This window comes from Osmerus eperlanus, chromosome 12 (assembly GCF_963692335.1).
Source record: "Osmerus eperlanus chromosome 12, fOsmEpe2.1, whole genome shotgun sequence".
Classification (NCBI taxonomy): domain Eukaryota; kingdom Metazoa; phylum Chordata; class Actinopteri; order Osmeriformes; family Osmeridae; genus Osmerus; species Osmerus eperlanus.
This window is the reverse complement of record NC_085029.1, coordinates 15265289-15276722: the sequence shown is the minus strand read 5'-3', so window position 1 is coordinate 15276722 and position 11434 is coordinate 15265289. Positions and strand designations below refer to the sequence as shown.

The window sequence follows — 11434 nt, the reverse complement described above, 5'->3', positions numbered from 1 at the left end:
CACATCAAAAGAGACACAGTCGTTAACTTGGCTGAGCTGGTCCTGTATGCTACATTCGAACACCTGTGCAGAATTGCAGGCTGATAAACTATAGCGATGCTATTAAACCTCTCGAATTTTCAACAAACATGTTGAAATTAAACGGGTTTATTTCTTCAAGCATATTATCAGTTCCAGATGTTTTAGTAATACTTTATTGTCAGACCATGCACCTAAATGTCCAGCAAGGGAACACACAGGGTAGACTACAGGCTAGTTCCCACACAGGCCTGTCTTAAACTACAAGGGCATCATGTAGGCCTACATACGTACAGACCAAGTGCTAATTTATTTTCCGATTATAGTTTCCGTAGCCTAGTATTTAAGAGATTCACAACGCAGGCCAATGCTTTCTCTCTCTCTAAAACTGAAGCATTACAGGTAGGCTTACATGAGGCGTGCGTACCGAAAATGTGTATGCATATAGGCTAAACCTTAATTTGACATATAACCGATAAACAAATAGCCTAAACATATAGACAACAACAGATAGGAATTTGTGGTGTAATTCCTCCCTTCATCAATGTTTCATTGCTCAAATTCAAAGACGTTAACCTAGGCCTACACATGAAATTCACCAACTCATGAATGAACACTCTTACAGCCTATCCCATTATCTATCATAGAAACCGGTATTTATTTGACTTATTTGCAGAGACACGAGTCGGTTATGTGATATACGGCAATGTTGTGTCGAGGCACTCCTGCAGTGGAAAGCCCAACACGGTCATAACATCGTAACCGTAACGACGGACTACACATATACATACATACCATACACAATACCAATTAGAATGGCACACTTTATGTAAACTCATAAAGTTGTTGCCTCAATGTTGTAGCATTCTCCAATAAACGAAGTTAGGCTTTCACTAAATAGACAAATAATATTTTGGACATAGGGCGTATAGCATCGTCCAAATACATCAATTGCATACAATGAGTAAGAACACAATTCATATTTAAACACGCGTCAACACACTATTCAAACTTGTTGCATGATATGCATTCAAATGTAAAGTTGCCTAACTTCTCGGCCATGGCTGTAACGGTAGTTAGCACTTGCTTGCACAGAGACAAGATTGTCCACTCACATCATTTGAGGTCTGGACATTGTATCTGGATGGGGATTTGGGTACCAGTGCCCAAAATTGTTCATGTAGTTGTTGGTGTGCATAGGGGTCCCTTTATTTGCCATTGACACCTCCCACAGTTGGGGCATCCCAGGTGAGCAGGGCGAGATGGATGACGTGCTGTGGAGATGTTCTCCTTCCGGTCCACTGCCATGCTTCATAATCTTCTTGTATTTCGAACGCTTATTCTGAAACCATATTTTCACCTAAAAAGAAAGAAATTTGGATTTTACTGAGTTTCCAGGCATCAAGCATATGCCTATGAAAAGTCACCATCCTATAAAAACAATTATCTTATAAACAAAATGCATGTTGTGGCCCATGCAGTCTTAACTGAATACAACGGAGGAAAAAACTTAAATTACATCGAAAATAGAGTAATTATGCTTTGACTTGAAAGGAACATGGCTTCGTGTCAAGGTGGCTTGCTGCCTCCTTCGTTCTCCATTTAAAGCCCTACTTTCGACGGCAGATAAAACTGTCGGTCTGTGGAGATTTACTTTTGAGAAAATTGATAAGCGACACTTAGACTACAGTAAATTCATTTCTTGCTTTGTCATTGTTTAAACATTTTACGAGGCCAGTGATGCATGAGCCTGACATCAACAATACGAGACAAAAGATGTATAAAAGGCACATAGAGATTTAGCTGTAAACAAGTTGATAGGTCATAATGAATTTGCGTTTATGATGTACTTTTGCTGACTCAGAATAAGATTACTTATTTTAAGTTTTACAATGGTTTATAAAAAATATTCGTAAAACGCCACATGTCCTCAAGTAAAAACATGCACATGGTTGAATAGGGTCTTAAGATTTATGAAGATTTTAGCGAGATATGTGCCAATGTGCATATTCATGTTTAATTATCTGCGATCGGGACTGTCTATCTTTTGGAAATAAACAAAAATATGATACAGATTGTTGATATATATTCAGTTCAACTATATAAGAGGGAACACATATTTGGCAAAACAGCATATGGATAACTTGAATAACTGATTCCATAAGAAACCAATGTGTGCTCTATGCCACCTGTTCCTAAATGTTTATAGATATAGGTTTATAGATCCAACATCCAAATGGTTGCCATATGACCTTTTTCATACTAAAAATTATTTTTGACACAAATGAATGATTAGGACTGTGTGCTTGTATGTGTGTGCATGTATGGTTGCGAGTATGTGTGTGTTTATATCCATCCGTCCAATATAGGGACTTGTCTTTTTCCTCGAGCTTTATTATGAATATGCCTACTTTCTATTGGATAAGATTAGCTCTATAATTAGGTCAAAATACATCACGACACAACTGTATAAAGACAACACATAGGCCTTTAGATAATGTTTAGGCCTACAAGTATTTCCCATTGTAATCCAGTTAATCAAACGGTATACTGTTTGCTTGCGAGATACACTTAGTAAAGGATTAACTCACAATGGTAATATGAGAATAAGGTAGAATAATGTTGTTGAAAATGATTGACTGAGCAAATCTCTCCTATAGGCTATTCATGTGTGCGTCTGCCTGCAATAATAAACGTTTGAAGACCAATCCTCTCCTCAAAATATTTTTGCAAAGCCTAGGCCTATGCGTGATGGATTTGAAATTGACAACACAACGAAAACACTCACATTGCTTTGTAACAGTTGGGATCTTGTCACTGTTTGAACTGTAGAGTATACTATTGTTCAACATTAAGACCTATTAGACATATTTTTGCTGTAAAATAACCTGTGTTATTGTGGTGAATTATATAAGTCAGTCGAATGAAAAAAAAATAGGCTGCAAGGAGCCCATTTCTCAATCTCTGCAATTGTGTGATTAAATTATGCTTTCAATAGTGTACATCAAGTGTCCAGTTTTATAATGGTCCTCACCTGTGTTTGGGTCAGCCCTAATTTTGCCGCCAAATCCGCACGTTCTGGTAAGGCCAGGTACTGGGTTTGCTGAAATCTTTGATGTAGAGCCTGCAGCTGAAGACTTGAGTAGATGGTCCGAGGCTTGCGTATTTTCTTTCCTTTGCCATTCAAGCGAATTTCCCCGTTCTCGATCATTGTAGACTTCTCACGATCTTTAGGTTGGAGCAGAGAACATCAGTTAAGATGGTAGTTGAATTGGCTCACATTGATTTTGATTTGTGACTAGTGATTTAATTATTGTAGCTTATAAGCTACAATTTTGTCACTTAACCGAGCCGAACAGAGGGTAGATTTACAGGTATTAGCGTAGTTGATCTTCCCAAATCACTGACAGATAATGAGTGACAAGAAGGATTTTTCTCTTGGATATAGGTTAGGATTGGGTGTCCCAAACTTCAAACCTTCTATGGCCTAATAGTCTATAGCCCTTCGGATTCTCGAATTGAGGCCAAAACAGCTCGCTCAATAAAAGTCCATGTGGATATTCAACGGTGGTTCACAAATCATCTCTCATAAGGGTTAGTCCGATAGCATCTGTTCAATTGAAAGAATACAAACGTGGGAATCCCGTTCGGGCCTTTTGGCTACTATTTCCTTAAAAATGTAGGCTATTTGTGCGTGTGTTTGTGTGTGTGTGTGTGTGTGTGTGTGTGTGTGTGTGTGTGTATATATATATAAATCCATGCAAAGAAGGCCTATACATGCTGATGTCAAACTGCATTTGGCCTATATTATAAACGTCTGAAAGTTTACATCTGATGGCTGTCATCAAAATAAAATAAACTTGTTAGCTAACAATTAGTTTAATAGCCTGAACAACGTTTTCCGAGGTAGGCTAGGCCTTGCTCATAATTGACCCCTACCCCATAACATTATGGTCAATAAAAATTTATTATACCATCTGCGTTCATTGTAGGATATGATTAGTAGCCTACTGCACATGTTTTGCCATTTACAGTGTTGTTCACGCTGTTAATTCATTGCTCATCAGAAATTGTATGTCATTCACCAAACGTTTTAAGATGTTGACCTAAATTCAACTAATTGGACCTCAATTCAATAAGACAGAAGATTATACTGTAGGCTCATTTAACAATGAATACGTTATTCATTTATTATCATAGTTCACGGAGTTCAGCTATAGTTCCTCGTGTTAACATTTGGAAGTTGTACACTGTAGGCTAACTCCTTTCATTTCATCTTGTGCTGACAATTCCTGGATTGCTTACATAACGGACAAGGGGATTGTATTAGAACAACATAAATACAATAGCCGAGTATTTTACACATACCTGTCTCCTCTAATCTTGAGAGTCCCAAACTGTTGTGGTTGTTGTGCTGGTAGGGCATGTAAACACTCGGGGGATGAGTGTTCACTGCGCTGGGGTAGGCGTAGCCCAGAGAGCGGCCATAGGTAGACGCAGCCGGGCTAAAGGGATTATCCTGTTGAGAGTGGCCAGCAGCGTGCAAGCCATGGACGGGGTAAATGTGAGAGAGTCCCTGGGAATGCTGCTGGTGCGCCGGGTGCCCGTGCCCAAACTCTAAAAACGCCGATTTGGAGGGATCTGAATTCAAACTGTCAGGCATGAAACCCATAGACATAATTAGCTAATGCAGAAGTCCATAAACCCGTCGGTCCAAAGGGGGATTCATTGACTTAGGTTGAATAACGAGTACAAGTTGGAACGAATCCAGCATCAAGTCAACAACATCGCCTTAAAAAAAATCCAAACCGGGGAAATCTTGCATCCGACTCGTGCTAACGAATCTGAATGCGAAATTTAAGAATCCTTCCTTCCCTACATCTTTGGTAACGCTCTCAATATTGTCCAGACACCTCTTGCTTGTGGATCCAGCAGTGCGCCTCAAACTCACTGCCTTCCATCAGCGCGCGTGCTGATTGGTCTGAGGCACATAGGCTGTCTTTCGAGCCTGCGGGAAAGAATGATTAAGTTCATTAATGCAGTCCTTCAGCCACCGATGACAACTCCAAGTTCATCAAACGATTTGATCAAATTTAGAATATTCTTGTAATGCATATATGAATGGAACCTAGATAAAGTTATATAGTCTATATATTTTAGATTGTATAGGCCTATAGCTTATATTTGATTATATTACAAAACAAAATAGCCTAAACACCAAATAACTCAATTGTTGCATTTAAAAAAGAGTAGCCTATTTAAGGATGTACGGAATGTAATTGTTGGCAATAAAAAGGAAATTAGGCATGATCACAAATTTAAGTTCAGAGGTAGGCTGCGGTAAAATGTAGGCTATTGTAATTGGTAATATGATCCTTAAATAGGCTCTTAGTTGGATTTTGTTTTTCTTGAGCGGCCGTTATGCTGAACAATTGTGGGTTCTGATTGCGGTTGAATTTGTGGCAATTGGATTTCAAAACTGATTCAAACCGACGTAAGATGCATGTAGCCTGTCTAAGAGAATATTTATTATGTTGGCTAACTTAATGATTGTTCGAAAATGCTATTAGGTTTTTAATAGCGAATATTAATCCTAATGAATTACGCATGAAAATTAAACAAATTGTTGGATGTAAAATGCTGTACGCGCTTGGCTATTTGAATATAACTAAGACATAGCAGAAAAACCTAACCTATTGCCATAAAGAAATAATTTCAGACGGACAATATAGCCTAAATTTCGGATCTTGATTAATTTTGTGCCTCCGGCCAAAACAGTTCCCAAACCATCTTTGAACAGTTTGACAGCTCTTGGACAAAACGAACTAGTGTCCGCTGTATTTCTCACACTGGCGCCAGTTTTACTCGGGGAAAAAAAGAGACTTACCTAAACATTTTAAAGTTTACAGTGAAAATAACTGTGTATTCATTAACATGCCTACTGCTCCTAGATTGATGAGCCTCATTGCAAGCAAACCTCTTTATCAATACGATTATCCATTTGTCACAAGAATCCTTGTTGTCTTACATTGTAGATGCTTCAATTGAAACGCAAGTCCCATGAACGGGATACAAGGTGGCAAAATTAGCGGATAAATGATTAGCAGAAAGCCTAGGGTCAATTAGGCCTATGTCGGATAGTCTGACGCATCTCAGAACAGTTTGTGTTGACAGGGGAAGGGTTCTTCGCTGAGGGCCAGTTCTTAATTTGAGCGGGTCGACGTTTTGTTTGATCAAGTCTTCCTTAACTAGACCCATTTGTTTCATACTTCTTTCAAGACATCCATACTAGACAATTTTCCAAAAAATAATTCTAAGACATCAGATAAGGATACAAATGTCTTTACATTTAAGTAATCACAAACAATAAAAAACATGTTTCATATGATTTGTCAGGATGGAGGGTTGCATCATTATGAGTTAAACTACAGACAACCAATGAAGGCAATCACCCAACCTCATGAAAATAAATAAATAAATAATTCGACAGGTGAAAGTTTAGGATCGGAGAAAAGAATACTGTAACGTTTGTGACAAGTAAATATGTTTGATTTTTTAGACTTGGACAGTTGCCACATATTGACAGTGACTTGCATACTACAAAATAATTACATATATGAATCTTGTGAAATTGTAAACAGAGTCTTGTGTTGGTGCACAATCCATTCATTTTGGTCATGTCCTTTCCTATGAGCACTCACCCCTGCTGCTAGGAGGACTCATCGCTAGGTTGGGCTTGACTGGACCATTAGCCCAGCTTTTACTAGCCTCCAAGCCCCAGCCCCGGCCCCGGCTCCGGCCCCGGCCCCGCCTCCGCCTCCGCCTCCACCTTACTACACCCATGCAGCACTGTACAGCTTTCACCCACCCAGCCACAAGCAAGCCGCAAATTATTCTCACAGTTAAATGACAGAAAGGGAACATTTGCTTGGATGAAAAACATGCTTGGTGTTAAGGTTGGGATCTGAATATGTGAAAGTAAAAACCACTTTCACATTAGAACTTATTCAATAATATGCAACAATTTGTATTACGTAAATGTATGACATGTGAATAATACATAAGTAATCACATACACAGTACACAGCTTGACAATGTGCTAAATAGCCAGCTCGCTGATTTAAGTTTGAATTGAACAATGGGACAGTCAAACTGTAGTATCAACAGCACATCACCCATAATGGACACGTGTGAAAGTGACAGTCAGACTGATGAAACGGGATCAATAGACACTTAGTCACTGAATACAGTACAGAGGGCTGAGCCCTGATGAGGACGTCATGTCCAAACAGGGTAAGACCCAGGGTGTGGGATTGGCAGATGTGTGAGACAGATCGAGAAAAAGAAGGAAAGAGAGAGAGGGCGAGATTGAGAGAGAGAGAGAGAGAGATTGAGAAAGAGAGAGATTGAAAGAGAGAGAGGGAGAGGGAGAGAAGGTACAGGCTCTTTAAGGCTTGTAATTATGTCTGCATTATGGGAGAAGAACAAAGCTGAGCCCTGCAGTCATGGCACTGGGATGGGTCCTCACAGTGGCTGACTTAATACACGCAAGGGAAAATGTTAATAACAATACTCCTGAGCGTGGCCCAGACTCACTGGCGTCTCCCGGCGCCCCACATGGTGCGCATGGGCATGTGTGTGAGTACCTACTAGCTAGGTGTGTGTGACCATGGATCACTGTGTGTGTCTGTGCGTGTGCTGGGTGTGCGTGTGTTTGGGTGTGCGTGTGTTTGGGTGTGCGTGTGTTTGGGTGTGTGGCCCAACCTATGCCCGTCGGGCCATTTAGTCCATCACACTGTACACTGATTCAGAGTGACAGCCTTCCTCGTGTAGAAATGAAGAACACGTTCTCATGCAACTGCGGTGGATATGATAATCGCCGTTGGCACGTCATGTTTTACAAGCATGGCTCTGTTAGGGCGGAGGTGAGGCAGAGCGTCTGACTGACAGTCCACTGCTGACACAGGCCTGCCAGACTGCATTATCAGGCCTCTACTCACAAAGTAAAACTCTATTCTATGAGGCCTACTATTTATATCTAAGGGTATGAAAAGAAGGACTGTTTGAAAAGAATGTTTTATATATGATTGCATACTGAAATTGATGCCTAACACAAGGAAAGCCATCCAAGGCTTTGTCTATCGATGATTATAAAGTGGCTTTTACCTGATTTTCTAAATTATTTTGAAATACTTAGATAGGGGGGCGTGATGATCATAATATGAATAGGATGTTGTATACTGTGATGCAACGCAAATACAATGATTAAGGTTCTTCTTCTGTGTTTTGGCCTTAGGGAAGAAAGGCAAACAGGAGAAGAGATTGAGCTCTAAAGAGGAACACTGCGGTGGCATTGCACCAGTCCTTGTTGTCTCTAATGTGGCCTTTTGGTTTCTTGTGTCCTGTAAGGGCTCTTTGCAAACTAATAGGGTAATTTATATATAATTTGTCTATGATGAAAATGTGTGTATATTCCCCCCCCCCTTCTATATGTATACAGCAAAGTTTTTACAGTTTAAAAGTTTTAAAAATGAAGTCTTATAATGTTGTGAAATGGTTACACTATATTGATCTGTATTTTGTTTAATAAATAGACAAAACTGAACATTCTTATTATTCTAATTCTTTAGAAACAAATATTGTCCTTTGTTATTGTTTTTAATTATAAAATGTCTAACACAGACCTCAAAATGCCAAGGGTTTGAGCATGCAATATTTAACTAATAGACTACATTTTCAGATTAATGACGATTGTGTGATTTTAAGTTTTCATTTACATTCTTCCATTGTTTTTCCACAAAATGTACAACCTTCCAAAGTCTTGATATTTTTTTTGCCTACTCTCTCTTTTCAACGTTAGACAGTGTCAATTTGTAATTTTTTGTTTACGTTTTGTAAATGTTACTAATAGAGTGTGCAACATTTGTATGCACAGGCTAGGCTAAGTAGCCTAGCCTGTGTATTTAAACATTCAATATTTAAACATTCAATATCCAATGTTTTGTTCATTCTAGGTATTCAAATTCAAAAAGTTACCGTTATCCATTGAACGTAATTATTCAATTAATTATTATCCTTTTTAAAATGTATTACCAAAGTCACACTCCTGCTGGGATTTACCAGCGAGACCGTCCACCAAACACCTGTATCTGAAGAAATAAAACCAAGCAAATAGACCCAAACCAATTTAAATGAATCATTGGAATAATTGATGCCAGAAATGTGGCAAGAAAAGAACGTGCCTGCACTGCCACTTATTAGATTTTTATTGACATACTCAGACCTTTTACACTCGACATCCGATCCTTTAACTTGCGTAGTCCAACGCTATTATTTATTATGCTTCATGGGTTATTATGATTTTGACAGTAGCGTCTATTTATTTACTTTATATTAATTGATTGATTTATTCATTATTTACCTTATTCTGGTGCATGGTCGCGTGCTGAGTGTGTATGTCAGGTAGGCCTAAGGGTTATCCTATTTATTCTCTGCAAGACTAGCATGCATATTGAGGGTAGAAAATACTCATCCTTGGCTAAGAATTTAATTAAAACACGGTCACATCCTCACAGAATGCATAAATAATGATCAGACCCTAGAGTTGACATATGTCTCCATAGATCCACATTCTGCAATACATCTGAGTAAAGTGACAGTCAAAGTGACACTGAGGTACATGGGCTGGGTTACAGCAGGCTCCTAACCAGCCCCAGCTCCACATGCTCTCCTGTCTATCTGCCTGCCTGCTCTCCTGTCTATCTGCCTGCCTGCTGTCCTGTCTATCTGCCTGCCTGCTTTCCTGCCTATCTGCATCCGTCTCTGTCTGCCTGCCCTCTTACCTGCCTGCCTGCCTGCCTGCCTGCCTGCCTGCCTGCTTGCCTGCTTGCCTGTCTGCCTGACTGCTTGCCTGCCTGCCTGCCTGCCTGCCTGCTTGCTTGTCTTGAACATCTGGAACAAAGAAGCCACGTCTGGGGCTACCCTCAGTGTTTACAGCACTGTTGTTTTCTCACGCTCCTCACAAACTACAGCCCCACACACATTCCAGCCTCTCCAGCTCAACATGGGGGGAAAAAAAACATATACGATATTTTTCCACTGTAAATCCAACCTCGGTTTTGCCAGAGAACCTTAAAAAACATGGGAATCTTGCAAGTCTGGCTCGAATCAGAGCAGGGCGTCGGAGTGTGGCAGTGGCCTGGAGAGCCCTGTCTGACACGTCTGTCTGGGGACCCTGCCGTGAAGGAGGTGGCACGCAGTTCAGCTGAGGACACTCCGGGGAGGGGGGGGCGTGGGGGGGGGCATGAGACAAACCTCTGGGTCACAATGGGACGTCTGGTTTTACAAGCATCTGAAGAAGCGCACAGACAATACACCTGATGAGTCATCTTCCTCAAAGGACAATGACAAGGAGGCAAACAAAGACACTCGTAACAATATCAACCCTAGACCGGTATCTGCGCCTCAGTATAATACATCCCTTAAACGCAGGAAAGATGTACTGATAGGATGGCGATGTTCAGAGGACAGTGCAGGTCCAAGCTGGAACATCTTGCATTGACATACAGTGTATTCCAAGCTATTGTTTTTGCGCAAACATTTCTCATTATCCCTTTCCCTCGCAACCAGCTTGAGCCTTTTCAGAGATCGGTTGAGACAACAGAAGGGGATGGAAAATACTGAGCCAGCAGAACAATGATTTACCCAGGGGAGTTGAAGGAAGCACATGCAAACCCAATCAACAGACAATGACTCAAGGCCTGGGGTTGCCAGTTTGAGACAGTAGGGATTGTGAAAGACCGGTTCACCAGGTCTAAGGATTATCCTTCTGAAGTTACCTGCCCCTCTGGTAACATGACCCCTCTTTTGTGGGCAGCATTGCGCTCGATAAGCGCCGGTTTAAACGTCTGGTGTGACGGGTCTTGCAGGATGTGACATGTGTGCGGTTGAGTGGGACCGGTCAACCTGTCACGTCTGAGATTAGGGTTGCCAGGTTTGACGATAGGTATCAGCATTTAGGGGTGCACCATATTTTCCAGAAACGTTTCCCAACATGTATTTGTTCATTGATGCTTGTTTAAGTCTTAAACTTAAAGAGAACTCATGCATAGGAGTTTCGGTTCATAAATATGACTTTGTATGCAACAATGTTGAAAAAAGTTTTGAACATCAGTTCAGTCATTTAAAAAACATATTTAAAAACAGGGGTCCTGACATCTACATAACCATCTGTCTTTTCCAATGCTGATTTGAGGAGAATATAGGTGCTGACGGCCGCAGGGTCAAATCCATCTCTTTACAGCTCTTCACCAAGAACAAACCAACAGGATCAAGTTCAGCTGCTGACAACAAGAACTGGCTCTGTCAAGTGTTAAGTTCCATTGTGACCTACAATAGTACACAAAGGTCTTCACAG

At 40.5% G+C, this 11434-nt stretch overlaps 1 protein-coding gene across 1 annotated transcript; it reads right to left on the bottom strand.

Annotated features, from left to right (window-relative positions):
- dlx4b (distal-less homeobox 4b) lies at nucleotides 1-4993 on the bottom strand. Its single transcript, XM_062475573.1, has 3 exons — nucleotides 4387-4993; nucleotides 3053-3246; nucleotides 1-1378 (listed from the first exon to the last, which is right to left on the bottom strand). Exons 1-3 carry the CDS (start codon nucleotides 4694-4696, stop codon nucleotides 1130-1132), a joined length of 753 nt encoding a protein of 250 aa, XP_062331557.1. The 5' UTR covers nucleotides 4697-4993; the 3' UTR covers nucleotides 1-1129.
- Between the last annotated feature and the right edge of the window lie 6441 nt (nucleotides 4994-11434).